The sequence below is a fragment of the Schistocerca serialis genome, chromosome 1, assembly GCF_023864345.2.
Source record: "Schistocerca serialis cubense isolate TAMUIC-IGC-003099 chromosome 1, iqSchSeri2.2, whole genome shotgun sequence".
Classification (NCBI taxonomy): Eukaryota; Metazoa; Arthropoda; class Insecta; order Orthoptera; family Acrididae; genus Schistocerca; species Schistocerca serialis.
In genome coordinates this window covers 518,012,463-518,040,213 of record NC_064638.1, presented here as the reverse complement: position 1 = coordinate 518,040,213, position 27,751 = coordinate 518,012,463, and the positions used below count along the sequence as shown (strand labels likewise).

General features: G+C 37.9%; 1 protein-coding gene across 3 annotated transcripts in view; it reads left to right on the top strand.

Moving 5' to 3' along the window:
* The window catches only part of LOC126474282 (serine/threonine-protein kinase par-1-like), a 420,752-nt gene that overhangs the window by 286,524 nt on the left and 106,477 nt on the right, over window positions 1–27,751 (top strand). For all 3 annotated transcript variants that reach the window (XM_050101749.1, XM_050101764.1, XM_050101756.1), the window contains exons 16-19: window positions 5,491–5,631; window positions 9,725–9,851; window positions 11,133–11,275; window positions 16,437–16,570. In XM_050101749.1, coding sequence (XP_049957706.1) covers window positions 5,491–5,631; window positions 9,725–9,851; window positions 11,133–11,275; window positions 16,437–16,570 — 545 coding nt within the window. The remainder of the gene's footprint in view (window positions 1–5,490; window positions 5,632–9,724; window positions 9,852–11,132; window positions 11,276–16,436; window positions 16,571–27,751) is intronic.

Sequence of the window (27,751 nt, the reverse complement as noted above, 5' to 3'; positions counted from 1 at the left end):
TACTGACCTGCTTTCCTTACCTCTTGTACAATGAGGAGAAGACTTCAGAATTGTACTCCACTAAGCAAAGATATTATTCCTTGGTGCTTCAGCAAGGTAAAGATCTGATAATCACTCTTAAACTGTATGAGAGACTGGATGTGTATAGGAATAGTACAGGCAAATTACTTTATTTCATCAGAAATACAGACAGCGGAATTGATTCAAAATGGAAGTGTTCTGTTTCATTCAAGTTGAATAACTGATGAGTAGACATTTTGTCTGTTCTGAATGCCTAACAACTGTCATGGTTGTAGGAATAATAGATTACCGCTTACCTTAAAGGTAAAATAGAAAATGCCGTACATAATGTGATAAACACATTTTATATTTATAACTGTGTAGGCTTCTGTGGCCAGAGTCAGTTGATGTCAAAAATTTTCTGAGTGTTGTTCTGCATCTTAATGTAAAAATCTATAATGGAGAAACCAACGTTTTTTTCATGGTAATTGTGGCTGAAACTTTGATTTTTTCCAGTGTAGTTTTCTTACGTTATGACTTGGTACAATACTCGGAAAACTTTTATGTCAACAAACCTCATTTGTTAAGCATGATAGTTTCAAGAACAGAAAAAGGGATAGTGCAGCAATGGTGTACCTCAGATAATTTGCAGGCTGTGAGTGTTCTTCATTATTGTAGTCAACTGAGGGATACCAGTTAGCAGTACACTATGTAGTTTATCATTTATTTGATCATTTATGTGATAAGAGTTATACGGGACAAATTAGAAAATATACCAAATTTTCAGTGAGTACAGATTTATGGTGTGCTTTATTGAAGTTTGCTAAAGACTTCCAGTATGTAAGGTGTATGGGTTGCAAATATGTGTAGAAGTGAGAGATATGTTTATGAGATCTGTTCAGAAAATAACTGAACATTTTGAATTATGTGCCAATGGAGATAGTTAGTTATATGCAGTTGACAGCACCACCTTGCTCATTACCAGCTTCGTAACCACGTTTGATGTCTTGACTGCTTTGCAAAATGGAATCGCTGCTGGAAAAAGTGTGCAGATGGGAGAGTACTTTGTACTTTGAAGGGGTCAGGGACCAATAATCTGTAGAATTTAAAGTTCAGTTGTTTTCTGAACAGAGCTCACATGAATGGTGACAAAAAAAACTTAATTATTTGACTGCCTGATTTTAATTGTTTAGTTAAGAATGAATATGTGTGACTGGAGGGCAGGCTATAAGTGTTTGAGTGCTATACAAATATAATTTGTGCAATTGTTTCTCTTAGTTTGATAATTATTTGTGCGTTGCTTTATAGTCGTGATGTGTATTAAATTAGGAACCATAATGTTTGCATATCATTATTGATTCAGTTGATGCAGATTGTAAGAATGTCTGTGATTTGCAGTTCCACTACATAGTAGTCTAGGTGAAGTTCACCACCTTGTAGTTAACATGTTTTTTTTTTTTAAAAAAAAAAAAGAAAAAAAACCTGTACAAAACCAAGGTAACGTGAACAGTTTGATAAAATAATCAGTAGTAGTAATAATAGTAGTAGTAGTAATAATAATAATAATAATAATAATAATAATAATAATAATAATAATAATAATAATACTAATAATAATCCCCGTGGAGGCCCGGGAAAAGAATAGGCCTCCGGTATGTTCTGCCAGTCGTAAAAGGCGACGAAAAGAACAAACCACTAATAGGGCTAACCCCCCTTTTAGTGTGATTAGTTGGTTCAGGACAGAACTAAAGAAGCCTCGGACAAGCGCCGTCATGGTTGGGGACGACGCTTGAACCCTATGCCCGCCCACAATGGTAACGACACTGCTAGCCAACTGGAAAATGATTTAAATCCAAATAGAGGTGTTTTGCAGGATATGCTTCCTGCAACCACCCTAGAAGGAAAACAAAGACAGAGGATGAGATGGTCAGATGAAGTTAATCGACACCTCATGTTCTGCTATTACCAAGCAACAAACCTAGGAACCAACACAACTGGATACAGATCACAAGTATACACAACATTTATTACCAGATACCCAGAATTAAAATTTTTAACAGAACAACGACTAGCTGATCAGATCCGTGTAATAATAAAAAATAACAGGATACCCCAGTCAGAATTAGAAAACATCAAACAACAAGTACAACAAATACTGGAACAAAATAATGTGCAATCAGAAGAAGAAGAAAATACAGTAATGGACTCAAACATCCCAGAGCAAACAAACAAAGAACAACACGCACCAATTAAACAATCAGAGGAAAACGAAATCTTAAGACAGCCACCAGAACAAGCACAAATAGAACACGAAGTGACACAGATGTTAGATATAGAAGAAAAATTTCAGCTAACATATATAGAATACAAAGACACAAATACAGACATTAGACCATTCTTGCATAGACCACCAAATAACCCACAAGTCGAAACAACAATAAAAACTATCAACACAATCATACACAACAAAATAAATGAAAACACAACTATGGAAGAGTTACAACTACTGGTTTATATAGGATCACTCACTACACTAAATATACGCACTAGGCAGAGATCAGAACCAACCAACACACAGAGGAAACCCACAAAACCAGCATGGCAACACAGGCTACAGATCAAAATAGAAAAACTGAGAAAAGACATCGGACAGCTAACACAATTTATAAGAAATGAAATCTCGGAAAAAAAACGAAAAAGGTTAGGTAAAATCTCACAACAAGAAGTGACAGAGCAATTAGACAAAAAGAAGCAGAAATTACAAGCATTAGCCAAACGACTCAGAAGATACAAAAAAAGTGAAAATAGAAGGAAACAAAACCAAACATTCAACACAAACCAAAAGAAATTTTACCAGACAATAGATAACACACACATTAAAATAAACAATCCACCAAACATAACAGACATGGAACACTTCTGGAGCAACATATGGTCAAGCCCGGTACAACATAACAGGCATGCACGGTGGATACAAGCAGAAACAGACACATACAAGATGATACCACAAATGCCTGAAGTGATAATTTTGCAACATGAAGTCACCCAAGCAATTAATTCTACTCACACTTGGAAAGCCCCTGGAAATGATAAAATAGCAAATTTCCGGTTAAAGAAGTTCACCTCAACACATTCACATCTAACTAAATTATTTAACAGTTACATTGCAGACCCATACACATTCCCTGATACACTTACACACGGAATAACATATCTGGAACCTAAAGATCAAGCAGACACAGCGAACCCAGCTAAATATTGCCCCATAACATGCCTACCAACAATATACAAAATATTAACTTCAGTCATTAAACAGAAATTAATGATGCATACAACACAGAACAAAATTATAAATGAAGAACAAAAAGGCTGTTGCAAAGGAGCACGAGGATGTAAAGAGCAACTGATAATAGATGCAGAGGTGACATATCAAGCTAAAACTAAACAAAGGTCGCTACACTACGCATACATTGATTACCAAAAAGCTTTTGATAGTGTACCCCACTCATGGTTACTACAAATATTGGAAATATACAAAGTAGATCCTAAATTGATACAGTTCCTAAACATAGTAATGAAAAATTGGAAAACCACACTTAATATCCAAACAAATTCAAATAATATCACATCACAGCCAATACAGATTAAGCGTGGAATATACCAAGGAGACTCATTAAGTCCTTTCTGGTTCTGCCTTGCTCTGAACCCACTATCCAACATGCTAAATAATACAATATTAGTGGAACATACCCACACAAAATCACACATTTGCTATACATGGATGATCTAAAACTACTGGCAGCAACAAATCAACAACTCAACCAATTACTAAAGATAACAGAAGGATTCAGCAATGATATAAGTATGGCTTTTGGAGCCGACAAATGTAAGAAAAATAGCATAGTCAAGGGAAAACACACTAAACAAGAAGATTACATATTGGATAACCACAGCGACTGCATAGAAGCGATGGAAAAAACGGATGCCTATAAATATCTAGGATACAGACAAAAAATAGGAATAGATAATACAAATATTAAAGAAGAACTAAAAGAAAAATATAGACAAAGACTAACAAAAATACTGAAAACAGAATTGACAGCAAGAAACAAGACAAAAGCTATAAATACTTATGCCATACCAATATTGACCTACTCATTTGGAGTAGTGAAATGGAGTAACACAGACCTAGAAGCACTCAATACACTTACACGATCACAATGTCACAAATATAGAATACATCACATACATTCAGCAACAGAAAGATTCACATTAAGCAGAAAGGAAGGAGGAAGGGGATTTATCGACATAAAAAACCAACATTATGGACAGGTAGACAATTTAAGAAAATTCTTTCTAGAACGAGCAGAAACTAGCAAAATACACAAGGCAATCACTCATATAAATACATCGGCTACACCACTGCAATTTCATAACCACTTCTACAACCCTTTAGATCACATAACATCAACAGATACGAAGAAAGTAAATTGGAAAAAGAAAACACTTCATGGCAAGCACCCGTATCATCTAACACAGCCACACATCGATCAAGACGCATCCAACACATGGCTAAGAAAAGGCAATATATACAGTGAGACAGAAGGATTCATGATTGCAATACAGGATCAAACAATAAACACCAGGTATTACAGCAAGCATATTATTAAAGATCCCAATACCACAACGGATAAATGCAGACTTTGTAAACAACAAATAGAAACAGTAGATCACATCACAAGCGGATGTACAATACTAGCAAATACAGAATACCCCAGAAGACATGACAATGTCACAAAAATAATACATCAACAGCTTGCCTTACAACATAAACTTTTAAAACAACACGTTCCTACATACAAGTATACACCACAAAATGTACTGGAGAATGATGAATACAAATTATACTGGAACAGAACCATTATAACAGATAAAACAATGCCACATAACAAACCTGACATCATACTCACCAATAAAAAGAAGAAATTAACACAACTAATCGAAATATCCATACCCAATACAACAAATATACAAAAGGAAACAGGAGAAAAAATTGAAAAATACATCCAACTGGCTGAGGAAGTCAAAGACATGTGGCATCAGGATAAAGTTGACATCATACCAATTATACTATCAACTACAGGAGTCGTACCACACAATATCCACCAGTACATCAATTCAATACAGCTACATCCAAACATATATATACAACTACAGAAATCCGTAATTATTGATACATGTTCAACTACCCGAAAGTTCCTAAATGCAATATAACACATACCGTACAGTTAAAAGGAAGTGACGCTTGATCAAGGTCCGCGTCACTCCATTTTTAACCGGACTTAACGTCTGAGAAAGTGAAGGAAATAATAATAATAATAATAATAGTAATATTAATTGTCATCATCATCAACATAGAATTCTTGTATTATAGTTAGCCTACTAAAGAAAATGTCTGTACTAATACCTAACCTGTCATTTACTTTTTAGCGGGCTGATCAGTGATGCTAGTGAGGATGAAGGGTTTAATAGCCCATTTGCCACACTCCAACGTCATAGCTCTCTGAGTCGAGATAAGGAACCTGAAACACCTGAAGAAGAGAAAGGCGCATTCCACATGCACAGACTTAGGTAATACCCAGTTTATGCATGCTGATATTTGGGAGTAGGTCCAGGCCATGTCACCAAAATAATACAGCATTTTTTAACATTGGTACCATTACAATTTTTAGTTTTTTGTCTTGACTACCAGGTTACTGTAGGTCTCCATGTAAAAGTATACAAACACTGCCTTTTTGTCATTCTACACTTTAACAGTAAGTAGACAGAGCTCACCATAAACTAGACAGAGTTATCATATTTGGAGGGTTGTCCTTTGCCAATACATCATCATTAATTCATGTGGGGTGTCCTCAGAACTTTAGTCATCTCTTGTGCAACATGTTTACAGTCTTGCCTACCAATCCCCACAGATCTTTATTTTTCTTATTTCTTCTTGTCCCATCTTTTGCCTAATCTGTTTTTAGAAACTTTTTAAATTTCATGTCCATTGGCAGCATAGAACCCTTAAAGTTTGACACCTGCTTTTTGTGCCTTATCTTATAGCTATAGTGATCAGTCTCTTGATGATTATATTCTATTTTAGTCTATGAGTTTGTTGTACTTTTCTGGCCATTCCTGTATTTCATTCTCTATGAAGCCTATTTGATGTGTACCGTTCACTTGTTGACTCATACATTCAATGTTCACCAATACTCTGTATTGAATGGCTCTGTAGGTAATTTCTGTTAATGTTTAAATTGTGATTGCTCTGACTTCTTTTTTATGAAGCAATCTGGCATAGCAGTTAAAACTTGGGACCTGTGTTTGAGAGCAGAGGGTTTAGTTTCTTGTCCTACCACCACAAATTCAATGTTGCAGGGTCTATTAAAATGCTGAATATTGCCTGAACAAGATTAGGGCCATTTCCCTTATCTGTCTTTATCAACCTATCTCTAATGTCTGAAATCTCAACTAGATGTAAAACTATAATCTTTCTAGTGAGTGCAAGCATTTGCGTACAGGGGAACAGTGACCATTAGAAACTAAAATTGTAGAGCAACCACTAGTCACACAAAGCTTTCTCTTTATTTTTATATATTTCACTCGACCAACACAAGCATCTTCAGAAGTATGGAAATACTTGTACAGTGTGTTACACCACCATATAATGAGATAAATTCATAGATTCAACTTACAATGTGATAACTTACATTATGTTGCCAAGGGTCTCAAGTTATAAATATCAGGCTGTGTATAGTGCCGCTGTCATAAGCTATAAGGAGTAAGTAAGTTGGTTGCATACTGTTATATTGCTAGAGAAGGCCGAAATGCACGCTATAAGCTCACGCAGGATGGCGTGAGGTATTGCTCTTGATGAGACATGCTTCATACGATAACTATCAATTGCTATGGCGCCTTGCTAGGTCGTAACCATTGACCTAGCTGAAGGCTATTCTAACTATCTTCTCTGCAAATAAGCGAGGCTTCGTCAGTGTTGCATCGCTAGCTAAGTCGTCCGTACAACTGGGGCGAGTGCTAGTAAGTCTCTCTAGACCTGCCGTGTCGCGGCGCTCGGTCTGCAATCACTGATAGTGGCGACACGCGGGTCCGACGTATACTAGCGGACCGCGGCCAATTTAAAAGCTACCACCTAGCAAGTGTGGTGTCTGGCGATGACACCACACATACAGTTGACATAAACTCTCTAGTCAGGTACTTTCTAAGATTAAGTGGCAAGACAACAAGACATTAACTGTACACAGCCAACTTACTCCATTTTATTTACGATGGTGGCACTGCACACAGCCGATATTTGTGATGTGTTGCTCTCAGCTACATAATGTAAGTGAACACATTATAAGATGAATCTGTGAATTTATCTTATTAATGTGGTGGTATAATACATTTTGCAGGTATTTCCATACTTCTGAAGGTCCTTGGATTGATCTAGTGAAACATGTATAAGTAAAGAAGACGTTACATGCGACTTGTGGCTGCTGTACAATTTTAATTTACAATATTTCTACCTTTCTCCACTGCTGTGTCTATTGAAAATGCTTCCAAAATTCTGTTAATGGTCATACAGCTGTATAAAGTTGTGACTACAGCAATGGAGCTCTTAATAGCTCTTATTCTTGCAAAGAAGTGTCACCAACTTGACCTCATGTTTTAAAGAGAAAAAAGCGCACACACACACACAAGATATCAGCTCCAGCACCAATCGTGCATGAAAATTTTGGCCATTTGATTGTATGCAGTTATGATCTTCTGAAAGTACAGCTCTTAAATTTTTCTGTGCAGCAGCTGTTTGTCATGTGCTCTGTTCCACTGCAGCTGCCGAACACCCAATTGTGAAGTACCATACAGTGGAGTGACTAAGAGCTTTGATAACATTGTTGTGCATTGCATCAAAATGCACTGTTGCTAAACTATAGCTGGTGCCAGAGATTTCTTTGCTTTGAACATTTTTTTTGTTGTGATTCACAAATGCAGTGGAACAAATTAGTGTGTCATTGAAGGATTAGTGTAGTGCTATTTAATGATTGACATCACTGTTGTGCAATATTTTCTTTGGATTTTAAAGCTGGCACTGTTAAAGTGAAGTAAATTTGCAGGAGATTCATTGTTCTTAATTGTTATTGGCATGATTAAATTTTAAATGGAAAATCATTAAGTACATTTCATAATAATTCTTCAGTTGCTTAGGCTTACCCATTTTAAATTTGATTTATAAATAGCCGCAGACTATCAGTACGCGAATATTATTAAAATAGTATTGAATGTATGTGTGCATGACGTTGACATATTTACATGCTCATATTTCTTACTATTTTTTGTGTTGAACAATGTGTATTCTCAAACAAGATTTCAAAACACGTTGAGCAGGAGTGTCCTCTTCCCCCCCCACCTTCAACATATAGGATGGCTCAAATTGTCACTCCGCTGTATAGTACTTCACACTTGGGCTTTACACCGCTGCAGCGGTGCAGAATGCATGACGAACAACTGATGCGTGCAGAAATTTAAAAGCTGTGTGTTCAAGTCATAACTGCATACTGTCAGAATTATGGCCCAAATTTTCATATGGAACAAGTCAACTTGATGACGTTTTCTTGTCAGAGGTAGTTGTTGTTGGCAGGGCGTTTCTTTCTAACCCACCCTCTCACCAAGATCAAAGATCTAATGTATAAAATCACCTTCCTATAATATACATTAACAAATATTCCGTAAATCTCAAGCAATATCAGCAGGGGATATCCTTATTTGTAACTTTATAAATTTTATTTTTGAGGTAATAAATTTATTTAGTTATGCATACTTAATGCTCTTGAAGTCCCTGATAAAGTGTGCTAATGCCGGTTTGTAGCTTGGAAACAATTTCTTTCCTAAGGGAGCCAGTGCTGTCTTCAATTTTTTCAGAATGCTAGTTTTTGTCCCACTGTAACTAGTAAAAATCATTATTACTCCCTTGTAATAGCTATTCTTGGAATAGGGGGATCCATTCGTAGCATTGCAGCATCTGCTCCTTTCCATACTGTTGCCAGTTTTATTTAGATTGATTCAAGCTTTGTTGTTTCTGAAAGTTCTGTCTGTGTTTGTATATAGAGCTTAACTAAACAAATTAAGTCCTAAGACATACTGAATCAAATTATGTGTGTAGATACTTTACAGAAAATTGCATCCCATGTGAATGCAAACTTTTTTTCATATCTTGTTACTTATTTAAATTTATATTTAGTGCTGCAAGAAAAATCATTAATAGTAACAATGTACATAATTTCTAATATGTTTAATCCTGAAAATCTGTTGTAAATTTGTGTTATTGTTGATAATTTTAGTCATATATTAATTCCAGGTTACACTTGAGTTTTGCTGCGATTTGAGACTAGAATGTCTAATTTTATTGTACAATTCTAAACAGATTATATGTTGTAGACAGAGATCCATCTGTCCATACAGCATGATATCTGTCAGCTTTTCTCCTCAATAATATTGTTTCATATCTGACATTTCAAGTGTCTGTGTCATGTTGTTAAATAATTATATTTTGCTCGATTCCCATAAAACCATTGTTTAAATAATTCTTCTTCTTTTTTTATAAATATTCAGTATACAAATGAAAAATTATTGCAGAGGTAAAATATTAAATAAATATAATGTACACAATTCTTACCAATTTTAGGAGCTCCAGGCCAAATAGAAGTACACTAGAACGTAATGATAGCCTCAGTTCTGCAGAAGATGACGACGATGATGATGGCTTTGAAATTCTTACTGCTGAATCCTTATTCTCAACTCTGTTGTCAAGGGTAAGTTAAACAGGAAAGAGAGAGGAAGGTGCACAATGTAAGAGACACAGCTATGTAACTATTTATTTGTGGTTAGTTTTTTTGTACACTGTGATTTTCCTTAAACAGGAACTTAACTTCTTTTTCTCTTATACCTTTGCATTCATGGTCTTGGTGCATTAGCCCGAAAAATAGTTTTTGATGTCCACTTTAATATGCTTCCTTTTATGAAACAAATTCTTAACCACAAATCATTCTACGTTATTAACAGACCTTTTTTCGAGGGCTTTCTGTGACTACCTTATAAATTAGGAATTATTTGCAGATAATGTGACTGAGTTTCGCAAACTTCACATCTGAGCAAAATTCCCATTTTACTGACATTGTTGCTTTAAGTTTTTGTTACTTTGTACTAAAAGTTGTTTGTATATAGTTTCTTGAAACAAAATTTACTTGATCAGACAATGGAACAATCCGGAATGGAATCATGACAGTATTATGAAAAGGATAGATGCTGCTCACCATATAGCAGAAATGTTGAATGGCAGAGAAGCACAACAAAAAGACTACTAAACTCGTACGCTTTCAGCCAGAAGGCCTTCTTCAGAAATAGAAAACATAAACACACACATTTGTGCAAATGCAGCTCACACTCACATGTGTGCTTCTTGGTCTGTTTAGACCACATCTACGAGATATGCTATTTTTGTTAATTAAAAAAATATTGTTATTGCATGAACTTTTGTTGTGAAAACTATACAAAATCAGTAGAAAACAAATCGACTGAGGAACAGATTGGAATTTAAGATGTAGTGATGACTGTAATGAAAATTAAATTAATTTTGAGATACATGACAGATGGGTCATGAGATAGTCCAAGGGACCATTTAGATTGGAAAAGACTTGGAAAACACCATAACGAAAGGTGAGTATATGACAGGAAACATGCAACAAGTGAAACATGGATATTTGTAACTAAAGACCGTAATGCGATGAGAAGTCTGGAGAGGGGGCTTTTGTCTACCAGTGGATGTCGAAAGTCTGTTGATATGAAACCAAGGAGGACAACAGTCACTTCGTATCTATTGCATTAATGTAAACATCTTGGTTTATAGTGTAGTAGTAGAATACTGAACAAAATGCTTCATGTTAATGTAAACACTACCCTCTTTTTGTATCATATAAAATGGTATCACAGAGTAAGACAATTGTCTGGCTTTTCCTGATATTTTGTTGCCATATGCATCCTGAAATTTCCTTTTTCAAACAGTCTCCGTCATAAGAGAGTAAACGTCTGTGCAGGTTCGTAGTTTGACACAGCGCCTCAATGTGGAAGATGGTGCTCGACCAGGTTTTCCTACCAGCACTCTGATGAGCCAGCTAAAAAATGTTGGGCGCACACCGCCTTCACGTTTCTGGAATAGCATGGGAGAACCACTTTCAAGGTAAACTTTGAATAGTTAAAATAAGTTTCTGGTGTTTCTTCACTGTACATAACTTTACCATAGTTTTTTAATTCTCTCTCTCTCTCTCTCTCTCTCTCTCTCTCTCTCTCTCTCTCTCTCTCTCTCTCCCCTCTCTCTCCCTCTCCCCCCCCCCCCCTCCCCTCCATCTCTCTCTCTTGCCCCCTACCCGACTGTTGGCTCTCCAGCCTCGCCCCCCCCCCCTCCAAACCACCAGCGCCATCCCCTCCTTTCCAAATAAGTGTCTTTTCTTTCTGAGTCTGTTAATGTCGGATGTGATTGTTAATTGGTTTATTTGTTATTAGACTCTGTATTGTATGTTAGGATATCTGTGGCTTTTTATGTCTCAGTCTTTAGACAGGAAGAAGTGAAATATGTGAAAGATATGTTTACACTGATTTCCTCCATCACTGATCTCTTCTTATTAGCTATCGCTTAGTGTATGAGGAGAAGAAGATATCTAAATTGGAGTGAGTAATGTAGTATGATTTTCACTTTTTAAAGTTTATTAAATGGAAAAATTAAGGACCTAACTGAAGCAAAACCTGTAGATTATACCTGTATTTTGAAAAATAATTATAGCACATTTAATAGTTTTGGCATTTATGTTGTTGTTATTGTGGTCTTCAGTCCTGAGACTGGTTTGATGCAGCTCTCCATGCCACTCTATCCTGTGCAAGCTTTTTCATCTCCCAGTACCTACTGCAACCTACATCCTTCTGAATCTGCTTAGTGTATTCATCTCTTGGTCTCCCTCTACGATTTTTACCCTCCACGCTGCCCTCCAATACTAAATTGGTGATCCCTTTATGCCTCAGAACATGTCCTACCAACCGATCCCTTCTTCTGGTCAAGTTGTGCCACAAACTTCTCTTCTCCCCAATCCTATTCAATACTTCCTCATTAGTTATGTGATCTACCCATCTAATTTGGCATTTATATGTATGTTTTATTACTGATTCCCCCCCCCCCCCCCCCTGTCTGTCTCAGTAACAATTGTTTTAACTTTTTCCATAGTATTTAGAAACACCTCCCAGAGGAATGCTGAATGATTTGTTGTACAATTTGTATCTCCCTGTTTTCTTTTTTGTATTTGCTAATTGACTTCAGTTAAGTAGTAGAAATAGCAGCATTTGGTCAAGGCACAATTTTAAATATAAATTATGTTCACTTTTGTTTATTGTTACCTCTTAAAGTAAATCAACCAATTGTACAGTGAGCTATTTTTCTTTTTGTGCTTAACATTGACAGCTGTTGTAGGAAATAGCCTATTGGAGAAAATAGTTTGAGGTTTATTAATACATGCTTCTAATCCATATCTGCACTAGATATTCTTTATTCCTGCTAATTGTCTCTGTTTTTGTATTATATTTTTCAAAACGTGTCTAATGTTTACTGAACGAAGAAAAATTTGATGGAGACAGAGGAAGAATTTGTGCATTGTTTGTTATAGTGGCAACTAGATAGTGGAAGCCATATTTGAGGAATTCTCCACTCATTGAATGAATTTTAGTTGAGTGTTGCCTATTTTTCATATATAAAAGTGACCACTTTTTTAGAATTTCAGAATACAGATTGGTGGCAATATTTAAAGTATTTTGATTTTCCGGAACTGTACTCGCTTATGATTAATATACTCCAAAATATCTGTTGAAATTCTATCTCACTAGATCATTTAATCTGATTTTCACTTTCACTCAAGTTGCAGTGCTATATTCACAAGAAAGATTAGTGTAGAGGTGAACTGTTTCTTCATCTTGCCTTTTAAATACACTCCCATTGAATGTATTGTTTCATATTTGAATTGTATTTCCAAACATATGACTGTACTAGAAAAGAAGAAATAGTACTATTCAGTATGTAGGGAGAAGCAGAAGTCAGAGATGGAAACAAGTTATATGATGGCCTTATTACAATTGAATTGTGAACAAGATTTATGGTAGTCTTTCCATCTACTAATCACACTTTGTCCTTACTCAGATTCTTTCACCTACTGCATGGCGTGTTGTAATTGTTCATTATGCCAGATTAGTAAACTGTAATGATGCTTACCTAAAATTATGCAAACACAACTCCCACACACATGACTGCAGTCTCTGGCAGTTGAAACCCCACTTTTCATGATATTGTTACAGCCTATCCTGGCTTTTCCATTGTTTGATTTTTACCTAAAATTAACCAGTTTATATCTAATGTATGACAAAAATTTGGTCTTTAGCATTCAATCAGAAAGGAAAGGAAAGGAAAGGAAAGGGGAGATGAGTTGATATATATTTCAAGATCATGCACCAATCTGATGATTTAAAATTCTATCTCACAGGGTATTGATATTAGGTTCTATTGATAGGACCTGCCTGTTGTGTTGGAATATTGAGCTCCTTGCTGACCCCTCTCCCCAATCCAGTGCTTTGAGAGAAGTAGGCTATATGCAATTTGTTGAATTTCTCTACATCTTTTCCTGTAAATACCAGGGGTTATAATTAAACTGAGTTCTGAATCCTGCAGTGTGGGCTGTGTGCATCACAAGATACTGAAACATCATAGATGTGTTCACTGATTGGTGCACATGTGGAGTATGCTGAAAACAAAAATCCATTTTCTGCCACCAGATAAAAATATGGCACTGTAGGCAGTCAGAATGTGGTATGGGTGCAGGAAAAGGGGAGGATCAATCAAACACATGATAAGAGTGGTTCTGGCGTGTTTATTAGAATATGGCCAAAAGTTGCGACGTGTTCGGTACGGTCTCCTGACTCAACAACATGCTGCATCTGTAACAAGCGATGGTCAACAGTTGTTTGCAGCATATCTGGTGTAATCAGAGTGATATATCATTGTATACTAACCTTCAGACCAGAACTGTGTGGATACATTCCTGATAGACACAGTCTTTCAGATATCCCCACAACCAGAAATCATATGGATTTAGGTCAGGGGATCTGGAAGGCCACACATCTTTAAATTGCCTAGAGATAATGCAATGGTTACAAAGGTTTCTCACAGCAAATCTTTTACCTGGCAAGTGACAAGTGATGTCACTCCATGTGACACGAAAACAGTGGTGTGGACATACTGCAATCTTGCAGAGCTGTAATCACATGTTGCGCAAGGAGGTCACTGTACGCCTAACAGGTCAGTGAGGTGACAGCTCAATGGAGTAAAACAGACTGAGAATGAAAGAGCTTGTGAGAGCACACTGTGAAATCACATAACCTGAGTGCAGTGGATGTTCCTGCACAACATGTGGTGGAGTAGAACCCCATATGAAATGGTTTGTGCATTCACAGTACCAGTCTAAAATGTACCTTATGTGGCCAAAGAATATTCCCGGGCCACACATCCTCTATTTCCATGCCTGCCAAAAACTGAAGAACAAAGTCGTCTTGGAGCTTCATTTGATGTGAGTTCTCTATATTGTAGGATTCCAGTGTAAATTGCACCACAATATCTTTTGAACTGTTGACCAGGGGGGAGAGAATTCCTGTAACACAGCTTGAGCCTTTAGTTCCTTTATTGACTGGGGCCACTTTACAGCTATTTCTGTCAGCAATATTCCCACAATGCAGTGCTTCCATTCTGGTAAAACAACTTTACCAGTCAGTAGCCATTATATTTCATATAGAAATCTTCAGCCTTCTTAACCCTTTACACCAACAACCACTTCACAAAAGAAATCAGCAGGCATTGCCAAGTGACAAACAGCATACTGACATCAAAACAGAAAATGTTTCACATTCTGACTGCTTACAGTGCCATGTATACAGCCCGCCAAGCAATACTTGGAACACCGTCAGTTTAATTATAAACACCGTGTACATTTTTACTGTAGGAAAGTTTTGGTAGGAAGTAAATACTTAGAGTAAAGGAGACCACTCACTGAAAAGGAGCATTGAGTCATCAACAGGCAGAAATAAAAAAGAAAGAAAACTTGCTAGCTGTTGGAATGAATCCTTTCGACACACACACACACACACACACACACACACACACACAGCCTGTGTCCTTATACATGGTGCTGGCATCATGTAGAGGCACAGCCATGCGCATGTAGACATCTCTCTCTCTCTCTCTCTCTCTCTCTCTCTCTCTCTCTCTCTGTCTATGCCTGACTCTGTTAACCCAAAATATTCTATAAGAACTTTCCTACATTATTTAACTCAAACACAATGTTAGACAGATTAAAACTCATAGTCATTTTCACATTACAGTTACAAGTTGGCACAACACCTGCAGGCCTCAGGAAGGCAATAAAAACCCACTTCCAGCAATTTATAACTGTGATAGGAAATAATGGGTTTGTTGCAAAATAAACACATCCCATCCTTCTTTTGGATCCAATCTTTGCACCAGCACTAGTTGAGTTCAAAGCAAATATTTCTATTGAGTGTTATATTTTACTTAAAAATTATTGTATAGTATTTACTTAAATATAAAGTATACAGTTAAATTCATGTAACAAAGGCAAGTACATCTTGCTACATCTCCATTCTGAAAAGTAATGTCCAGTTACACTCAATGACAAAAAATTCCAAATGTCCCAAATATTCATTCATTGTGAGACTTGCTAATATTCAGACTCTTTGTATTATCCATGAAAATATAGTTCATTTTAATACATACTCCACACTTTACAGTGAACTGGCTTTTAGTGGAATTACGCGCTGAAAAAATTTATATGTTGTTAGAATTCTGATAGCTCTTCAACACATATCCTGTGATTGTAATTTGGATGGACTGTTAGCGACACTGTGTTAAGAAATTAATGATTAGCATGTGAATAATTTTAACTAAGAAGAAACAAGAGAAAATAAGGCAGTTATTGCTGATGGAGACAGTGTGTTGAATTTGACTGTTGTATTCTCTCTCTCTCTCTCTCTCTCTCTCTCTCTCTCTCTCTCTCTCTCTCTGTGCGTGTGTGTGTGTGTGTGTGTAGCATTTTACGTAGTAGTAGTCTTGGGAACAGTGATCGCAGCAGTAGCAATAGAAAGAACTTTTGCCATTATTGCATGATGCATGAATCATAATATGGTGTAGCCTTTATGTTTACTTTTTTTGCAATTGTGCAAGTGTACTTTTTGTGCTGAAGTGTTAATTGAATACACTGTCATATAATATACTATCATTTTCTGCTATATAATTGCAGGAGGCTCTCGGAAACTTCACATTTTTCAAGACCATTTAGTCGGGATCAGGATATTCCATGGCGTCGTAGTGCTAGTCGAGATGTGTCCGACTCTGGTAGCGTGTACAGTGACAACAGTGGAACAGTCCCAAGAGGTGTGTAATTGCATGCCTTCTGCTCTTATTAATTTGGTAATTTGCAGCAGCATTAATGGTGAAAAGTTTCTAGTCTTGTACATGAACCAGATCACTTACGAGCTTTAATGTTGTCATATTGATGTGCCAGAATTTATTCGCCTGCAGCAGTGAGTACTTGTGATATGTAGCTTAGGAAAGAAGTTTTTATTGCCAAACAAGTAAAGGGGCATATGTTTGCAGGAATTTTAAGAGTAACTTTTCCTTTTCATTTCACCAGTTAATGGAAATGTCAATTGTATTTTGACTTGAAAAGATGACTGTATTAACAAACCAATAGTAATAACATTGTCTTCTGTAAATAGGTAAAGATAACAACTCATTGTTTAGTTGAGGTGTTAATTCATCAATAACCAATGAACAGGATTGAGAATGTTGCTATGATTTTGGCTAAATACTTCGACAGAGTTACCGTAGCAGAATACACATTCACCTGCATGCCTACATTATCTTCGCTGATTATATTACACTGACTTTACAGCTCTACACTTACCATTCCATTACTTATATCCAATTGAGGACATTCAGTTACCACATTAACACTGCCCTCTATGAAGACCATGTATTCTTTTCCATACAGTTAGCAGTTAATATCTACTTGAAACTCCTACTTTAATGTTACTTTAATAATTTTACATTAACTGATAGCAAGGATCACAAACAAAGAGTATTGAAACATTGCAAAAATGCAGTAATAAGGACACTACTGTAAAATATTCCAGGATGCATCATTGCATAGGCAATACAGTTGGATTTGGGGCAATATCTTGACTATGTTATATATTGAGATAAAAGTTCTTTTTAACTTAAATATTTGTTTAACACAATTTTTATTTGTAGTTTCAAAACAGTTCTTTCCCTTTTTGTGTGTGATATAACTATTGCTTTTCCTCTGTTTAGTAATTTCCCTATTTGGAATATTTTTTCTGTATATATCCTAACATTCATATTTACTTGTGCTCCATTTTAATCTTCGAATGAATGAAACAATGAGTTTTTCCATCTCTAATCCTTTCATCACTTCAGTCATTTTATACATAAGTAAAGTATTACAAAATTAAAAAAAAATATCTCTTTGTTAGCATGGAGATGGTCTTTTTTGTGCTCCTTTTCATGGAAAACTCTATTTAAAAATAACTTAATCAATTTTCCTTAACATTTTTGTGAACCAATTACAAGAATATGCTGCACTGAAGATGTATAAATGTCTTCCATTAAAATTATTATAGTCCTTTCTTAGTCTTGTTGTTATAGCTTTATCATCTCTCTTATTGTGGACACCTTGTGTAATGAAGCCTAAGAGACCATTGTTTCATAAGTAGTAGTTAGTGCAACTACTAAATACCTTTCGCAAATGTGGAGGTAGTTTGGGGAGTGGGACAGGAACATTACTCCTACAGTAACACAAATGCAATTATTGAAACAATAGACAAAAGGAGGACAGTCATCACTCACTTGCTGACTGACATATGGGACGTAGACAGAAATGGCAGTACACAGACATCACTAGCTCTCAAGGTACCATTCTTTTCTGGTTGAAGTATACACTCTCCCAGACACAAACAAACAAAATTACTCACCTGTTACTACATTAACTCTTCAAACTGCATCCAAATCTTGTTGTGAATAAGTTTACACTCAATCTAATCCACACACATACACACTCCACAAGCCACTACAGGTTGAATGGCACAGGGTACCTTGTACCACTCTTTCTTGCTATAGTTGCAAATGGAGCAAGTGAAGAACAACTCTATATATATATGTCTATGTAAGAGCCCTAATTCCTCTTATCTCATCTTCATGGCCCTTTTGAGAGATAGACATTGGTGTCAGTAGAATTGTTCTGCAGTCAGCTGTAAATGCCAGTTCTCTAAATTTCCCCAGTGGTGGTATTGCTGATATTTGTATAATGGGTATTAGGCTGTAGCCTGAGGCAGAGAATTATGCCCATAAGACAAATATCAGCAATATCGCACAGCTGAGAAAGACTGCATTCTATGATTTCTCAATAGTGTTTTGCGAAAAGAATATTGTCTTCCCTTACAGCCTCTATTAGAGTTCATGAAGCTTATCTGTAATACTCGAGTGTTTGCTTGAATCTGCTGGTAACAAAACTAGCAGCACACCTTAGAATTGCTTCAATGTCTTCCTTTAATCTGACTTACTGGGATGCCAAACACTGTAGCAATACTCAAAAATAGGTTGAACTACTGTTCTATACATGTTCTTTGTATTTGAATTCCACTTTCCTGGAATTCTTCCAATAGACCGAAGTCGGCCATTCACATTTCTTACTATGGACCTTACGTGCTCATTCCATTTCATATCACTGCATTGTTTTATGCCGAGATATTTAATCGACATGACTGTGTCAAGCACATACCACTAATACTGTATTCAAATACACTACAGGCCATTAAAATCGTTACACTACAAAGATGACGTGCTACAGACGCGAAATTTAACCAACAGGAAGAAGATGCTGTGATATGCAAATGATTTGTTTTTCAGACCATTCACACAAGGTTGGCGCCGGTGGTGACACCTACAACGTGCTGACATGAGGAAAGTTTCCAACCGATTTCTCATACACAAACAGCAGTTGACCGGTGTTGCCTGGTGAAACGTTGTTGTGATGCCTCGTGTAAGGAGGAGAAATGCGTATTGTCACATTTCCTACTTTGATAAAGGTCGGATTGTAGCCTATCACGATTGCGGTTTATCGTATCATGACATTGCTGCTTGCGTTGGTCGAGATCCAATGACTGTTAGCAGAATATGGAATTGGTGGGTTCAGGAGGGTAATACGGAACGCTGTGCTGGATCCCAACGGCCTTGTATCACTAGCAGTCGAGGTGACAGGCATCTTATTCGCATTGCTGTAACGGATCGTGCAGCCACGTCTCGATCCCTGAGTCAACAGATGGGGACGTTTGCAAGACAACAACCATCTGCACAAACAGTTCGCCGACGTTTGCAGCAGCTAGGACTATCAGCTCAGAGACCATGGCTGCGGTTACCCTTGACACTGCATCACAGACAGGAGCGCCTGCGATGGTGTACTCAACGACCCACCTGAGTGCACGAATGGCAAAACGTCATTTTTTCGGATGAATCCAGGTTCTGTTTACAGCATCATGATGGTCGCATCCGTGTTTGGTGACATCGCGGTGAACACACATTGGAAGCGAGTATTCGTCATCGCTATACTGGCGTATGACCCGGTATGATGGTATGGGGTGCCATTGGTTACATGTCTCGGTCACCTCTTGTTCGCATTGACTGCACTTTGAACAGTGAACGTTACATTTCAGATGTGTTACGCCCCGTGGCTCTACCCTTCATTCGATCCCTTCGAAACGCTACTTTTCAGCAGGATAATGCACGACCGCATGTTGCAGGTCCTGTACGGGCCTTTCTGGATACAGAAAATGTTCAACTGCTGCCCCGGCCAGCACATTCCCCAGATCTCTCACCAATTGAAAACGTCTGGTCAATTGTGGCCGAGCAACTGGCTCATCACAATATGCCAGTCACTACTCTTGATGAACTGTGGTATCGTGTTGAAGCTGCATGGGCATTTGTACCTGTACACGCCATCCAAGCTCTGTTTGACTCAATGCCCAGGCGTATCAAGGCCGTTATTACGGCCAGAAGTGATTGTTCTGGGTACTGATTTCTCAGGATCTATGAACCCAAATTGCGTGAAAATGTAATCACATGTCAGTTTCAGTATAAGATATTTGTCCAATGAATACCCGTTATCATCTGCATTTCTTCTTGGTGTAGCAATTTTAATGGCCAGTAGTGTATTACAGGATTTCTACTCATCTTCATTAACATATATTTTTCTGTGCTTAGAGCAAGTTGTCATTCGTCACACCAGATAAAATTTATGTTTAAGCCGTGCTGTATCCATCTACAATCACTCAATGATTATAATTTCTTAATTATGATACTTTTCTTGTACACTATGGCATCATCAGCAGATGGATACAGATTGTTCTAGCCCCATCTGTCAGATCGGTCATATATACAGTATTCTTGTATCTGATGAACACTTGGCTTCCGGGAGAACACAATAGATTCTGTTTCTTAAGAAGTCCTCAAGTCGGTCACATCTGAGAATCTATTTCATATGCTTGGAGATTTGTTGACAGTCCACATGAGGCACTGTGTTAAAAGTGTTCCAGAAATTTAGGAATATGGAATCAGCCTGTTGCCCTTCATCCATGATTAACAGGCTATTGTGTGAGAAGAGGGCTGTGTTTCTTCAACATATTCCTCTTTGAATCCTAAAAACCACATGAGAACTATATAATTGTTTGCTTGGTGGAGAAATGTGCAGTGCCCACCTGCGTGTCCGGGGGTTAGAAGAGGCCCGAGGTATTCCTGCCTGTCGTAAAAGGCGACTAGAAGGAGTCTCACATGTTTCAGCCTTTATGTGATGGTCCCCTGCAGGGTTTGACCTCCATTTTTCAAAATTTCCCCTAAGACCAAGTCAATTTGGGAAGGATGCCTTACATGGTGCATAGTGTCCATCATGCACTGAGACCTCTTGCATCCTTCGTCAACGTGGATATGCACTTCTGCTCATTCTCTAGCTGTTGGATGAGGTCATGCTCATGGGTGTGTTTTCCCCCATCCACTGTGCAATATCATTTTCTACGCTGACGATGATAATGGACCTGTTTGCTTGGTTGCACTTGATATCCAGCATGGTAGCCAGTCCGTTAAGATGGGGCTGCCATGTACCCTGTTGGTCATAGCCCCCTGACCACATAGGGATTGCTCTGCTGATGCCTGCGCCATTGACTCCCCACATATGCCGAGGAGCAGATGCACTGGGACTCCTGGCAATGGCCATCCTACCAGGTGGACCCATGGATGGAGTAGGTGGCATCATGGCGGATGACACACGATGAAGTGTACCATGTAATCACTTGCTGGTGATCACACACCAGTAGTCTGTACGCATTCCAAGTCTCAGTACAAGGCAAGGAAGTATGACCCTAAATCATTTCCCTCCCTGGCCACACCATGGGAGGAATGCCAGGCTAAGGATGGCAGCGGCTCTTGCTTGCCCCAGTACCTTGTATGTTTGAGAGCTGATGGGGAATCTTTCATGACTCTGAAGCCTCAGTTTTTTATCGATCATTTAGAGGACAAGTTTGGGGAGGTGGAGGGCTTGTCCAAAACGAGATCTGGGTCGGTCTTGATCAAAACAGCATCCTCTGCTCAGTCATGGGCGTTATTCGCTTGTGACAAGCTGGGGGTGTTTCCATTACTGTCGTGCTGCTTATGTATGGTTCAGGGTATTATATTCCACAGGGACCTTCTTTTGCATCTGACGATGAGCTGCGTGCCAACTTAGAGTGCCGAGGTGTTAATTTCGTCCGGCGCGTCCATAGGTGTCTGTGGGGATAATCAGGTAGCCACGGGTGCCTTTGAGGGTGACACATTGCCCAAGAAGGACAAGGTGATGGACTACTGCTGTGATGTCAAGCCATATATCCCTCCCCTGATGCAGTGCTTTAAGTGCTGGAAGTTCGTCCATATGTCGTCCCGCTGTACTTCCAGCGTATGTCGAGATTGTGGACATCCTTCACATACCAATACTCAATGTGCCCTGCTTCCCATCTGTGTCAACTGCAGAGAGCATCATTCCTTGTGCTTGCCATACTGCAGAATTTTACAGCAGAAAGGAAAATCACGGAATATAAGAACCTGGACCGACTGACCCACACTGAGACTAAGAGGAAATTTGAGCACCTACATCCTGTGGCTATGACCACCGCTACAAGAACAGTTGTAGCCCCATCAGTTCCATGAATTCCAGTCAGCTCTCAGAGCCAGAAGACTACACCAGCCCCCTTGATGGTGGGGCATGCACTTCCCTCCCTGTTGCTTCTGCACCACCTACCTCGGGAGCATTGCCCCCCCCCCCCCCCCCCCCCCCCCCCCCCTACACCCAACCATGTGGGACACAACTCCCTAAACCTTCTTGCTTTTGGGAGATTTTAACTCTCATAACCCCTTGTGGGGTAGCACCATCTGGGAAGCCTTCACCTTTGCTGTCACCATTGAATCTCCCCCACATGGTGCAATCGATGTTGTGATTGAGCAGGTGACTACAACGATCTTTTCTGTGGTGGAAAATGCAATCCTTCATTCTTTGGGGTGCCCCCGCTGAATGTCGGTACCTTGGTGGTTGCCAGAAGTCACTGAGGGAATTAAAGAGCGTCGGCAGGCTCTACAGCGACATACACGGCACCCTTCCCTAGAGGACCTAATAGCCTTTAAACGGCTCCGTGCCTGCTCTCACCAGCTTGTAAAAAGATGGAAACGGGAGTATTGGGAGAGGTATGTCTCAACCATTGGGTGCCATACGTCACTTTCCCAAGTCTGGATGAAGATCAGATGTGTTTTTGGGTACCAGATCCCAACAGGTGTCCCTGGAATTACCGTAGATGGTGTGTTATCTACCAATGCAAACACAATTGCCGAGCACTTTGCTCGAGCCTCTGCGTCACAGAATAACCCCCTCCCCATGACAGTTGTCCATCTCTTGCTGGACTTTCCACTCTAGCCGCTCTGTGGTGGACTTTTAACTTTCCCAGCGCCCTACCTTCACTGTTGGGCGACAATGCCTCAACAGCAGCCTTAGTTTTACATTTTATTCATGAGGGTGGATTTTATCATTTGATCTAACTTTTCACGCATGTCGTTTGTCCCTCTGTTCCCCACCCTAGCGCTTTTAGGGTGGAGGTTTTAATGTGTTGCAGAGTGGCTGGCTTCTCCTTTTTATTCTTGTAGTCGGCCAGCCACTGTGATCTGCTTTCTTGTTTTACTCTCTTCTAACTCTTTCTTAGGTCTCTCAGTTGTTTTCTTGTCTTCTTTTGTTTCTTTTAGTGTTTGTTGCCTTTCCTTCGTTCTTGTGGTTTTTCCCTTTATTTCCGTTTTGTGTTGTACTTCTCATTTGTTTTATTTTCCCCCTTGTGGCATTGTTTTATTCAGAACAAGGGACCGATGACCAAGCAGTTTGGTCCCTTCCCCCCCTCTTTTAAACCAACCAACTAACCAAGCAAATGTGCAGTGTGATATTGAACTAGTATTATTATATGCTTGTCTCTTTCCATTCATCCATGGGAGAGTTGCAATATATCTTCTGCCATTTGAATTAGGTTGGCTGGTGTGTTCATGTAGCAAATTATGAGGTGTTATGAGACACCCATTTATATAAACCAAAATTAATTTCTGATGCTGGCTGTGTGCATGGTAGTGATTGCTGGGGGAAAGAAATCTACTGGAAGAGTCGGGAAAGCTCAGGGAATTCTGAGAGACTTTCAAGTGAGCTGATGTTTTGGCTGACAGAAAGAAATGTTTTGAGTAATTTGGTAACGATCTGTTGTGGATTTGCATAAGGAAAGATGAAGGTCACTAGATTATTGTATTTGTTCCTCAATCACAGCTACCTTCTCTGAACTCCCTTGTGAATCTTCATTGCTGTTTGTGATTTCTTGAGCTCCAGGATCTTTCACTGTTGCATGACTTTTAGGGGCATAGTGTGTAACATGTGTGAGAAAAAGATGCTTTTTCTGTGTCCTAAAAGATATAAATGCATATCCACAGCGTAACTTGCATATTTCTTAAGTCAACACTGAATATTCAGGTCTTATACTGATTTCAGTACAAAGTTGTAGTTTGCCAACTTTCCCTCAGTGTTGTGTTTCAAATCAACAATGACCGTTTTGTGAAGTATGTCCAGTCTAAAACTGTATTCATTATTCCTGTGGAAGTCTATTGATATTATACTCCAGTGACAACAGATTGAAGTGTGTTTTGCAAGGATTTCTCGTCTGCATGAGATTATGGCTAACTGACACGGCATGGCACATGAAGGAATTTACAGGAGTGGTAGTACTTTATAACTTGAAGAATGAAGTATAAATTCTTGCTGAACTTGGAATGTGGCAAGTGAAAACATTTCATTTGTGGCCATGAAAACAAGTAAAATAAAATTGCTCTCACATACATCAAAAAGTGATTCAGAGAAATTTGGAGTTTTAACCTAGAAGATTACATAACTAATGAGGAGGCACTGAATAAAAATTGGGGAGAAGAGAAATTTGTAGTATAACTTGATGAGAAGAAGGGATCGGTTGGTGGGACACATTCAGAGGCATCAAGTGATCACAGATTTAGTACTGGAGGGAAGTGTGGGGGTTAAAAATCCTAGAGCGACACCAAGAGATGAATACAGTAAGCAGATTCAGAAGGATGTAAGTTGCAGTAGTTGCTCAGAGATTAAGAGGCTTGCACAGGATAGGGTAACATGGAGAGTTGCATCAAACCAGTCTTTGGACTGAAGACCACAACAACAACAACAACAACCTGGAAGAATCTAGAAATCACTGGGAAACCTTTTGACAGAAAATAGTTGCCACCCAGTTATGCTGCATTTATGTACATGAGCAGAAACTCTTCCCACAGGAGCAGCTAAGTATATGTCACTGAATATTGCTTGCACTGTAAACATGAAATGGTGGGAGACAAGAACAGTCTTTACTTTTTTGAAACAGTGTAACTAGTTAGTTTACATAGATTATTGTGATGTTGGGTCTTGGCCCTTAGCTCCATCAATTTGAATAGTATAAAATGTTAAGACAGTGTCACTACTGAAAAACAATAGTGCCTATGAAATTCAGAAATTGGTTGGTGTTAGCATTCAAGCTTGTTTAAAAATTGCAGTGTGTTGTCTGTAGTGTCTATGGAATGTTTGAATTGTGATGGACACAGTCTATTTGGGACCCAGAATTTGAGCATGTTAGATGACATTTCTCTCACTGCCTAAAGACGATGTTAAAATCAATTCTCAAAATATTGTGTGAATAATGGAACCAATAACCTGATAATTTATCTTAATCAGAAATAGTGTTGTTGTTGTTGTTGTTGTTAGTTCGTCCAGAGCCCCCTCCCCCTTTTAAATAAATTGTATCATCTTACTACTTTGCATTCCCCTTAATTATTTATCTTTAAAATACCCATGCATTACCAATGTACAAACAAGACACTTCTTGTATTCATTGTTAGTTATAGGTCACATATATGTAATGTAGTGAAGAGTTCCAGTTCTGTTGATGTTTCTAGTACAAGTCAGTTTAATATTTTTGATCAGTGTGTATAGTTAGAATACATTGTATCAGTTTTTGATTAATATGTTCACATTCAAGTTTAATTTGATCACAGATATTGTAGTTGTAAACTGGACCCCATTTTTCATGTTGAGATGAAATTCAATGTGTTGTTACCAGTATCATTTATAAAATAGAATCACCACCTACAAATTAGAGAAACGAGTATCGAAAGGCATGTAAATTTTTGGCATAGAGACTACATGAATAATGGTTTGCTTACTTACTGTTAATATTCCTTTTTATGTAGATCATGTTTATAAACTTAGTCTTTTGATACAGGTAAATGTCATGTAATGATGTACGCTGAACTTCTAAAAAGTATGCAGTTGATAACTATAAATTTCAATCTATTTTTAATGTCCGGGTAAATAATTACTACTCCTTTGTTAAACATGTTAGTGATCAACAGTATATCAATAAGTTTGTGCTGGTTATTTTATGTACAAATCATTTATTTCTATTTTGAGTCAAACTCGAGATTCTGTCAGTTTACTAGGAACAAAGAAGTGTCTGTAACACATATGTACCAGTGACCTACTTTATTAGGTATATTATATACATGTGCAATGGCTTTGATGATGATGGTTTGTTTGCATGAGATACAACGTTTTGTGTTCTCATAAAACTGCCATTAAGTTTCAGTGACTTCAGTGGTTACCTGTAACCAATTACTTTCACATTGTTTGATGACTTGTCAGATAAAGTGACCAAACGCTCATGTTCCGATAGGGATTTTGCACCTTAATGGGTGTATTCAGTGAAAGTAGGTATTGTTAAACATTTTATATATGTAGCTGGATTTTTTGGCATGTTTGTTGTATGACAACAATCTTTTTGAGGATTTTCACTGAGAAGGTGAGTAGGAAGGGGAAGACTTTTTTATTGAGGAAATAATTTTTTGTGTTTTTTGGGAATAATTATTGCATGTGCATTTTTAATAGCTACTTTTCTGCAATACATATTTTTTTAAAACATATTGCTTCATGAAAAATTGCATTTTGAGAAGTAGTATAAGATGCTGCTGATTGTTGTGGATTTAGTTCAGCAAGATATGTTGGCTGTATGAATACCGACTGTGTATCTCAGTTCATGGTTTCATAACAAAGGTAAACTTTGGATTTCTCATACACTTTGGTGGTAGACAAGGAAAAAATCAAATTCCTTAAAGATGCACGTAGTCAGAGTACATGGCCATTGATGTTACAGATTCTTAATAGCTTGATAGCACTTCAGGCAGTCCCACATTCTCCAGTTTGTTTGAGTATGTTATTTGTTTGAGATGAGTGGTACCTTACATTTTTAACCTATTGTTTACTCAGTATCTATTGTAATTTGTCTAACAAATTATGAACAGTTGCTACATGGGGATGAATACCATTTTATTTCATGCAGTGAAGTTGTTTTGGAACTATATGGTCTTTCTTGGATATTGACTGTTAAAAATTGTGTGCTTGTAAGTTTTTTGTCACACCAACTAAGTAACCACTTACAGAATCAAGTGCTATATGTTTTCTTTGCATAATTTTTGCACTGATCTAGTGACTGTCTGTAAAGCCAGGCAGAACACCTTAGTTTAAATTTATGAGGCATGTGCCAGTTGTTTTTGATGGTAACTGTGAGAGTTAAATAACTTTTACAAATATCCTAATAGCGAAATTTTGATATGGAAATCATATATCCAAAGACAAGATAGAGTACTGCCTTGCAACCACATAATTTAATGGGTTAAATAAAACAGTTATACAGTAGCCAGTGCTTTCAGTTGCCTAATAGGGTGCAGCAATAACTGACCAAGTACAGGTAGTTAGCACATTAGAGCAGAATTTTGTCACATTCATTCTGTATGAAAAAGGTGGCAAAACCTACGGTAAATTAATTAGAACATATTTGTAACTATAATGAAATTCGGATACATGCATAAAAGCTGTATGTGCAGGAATTC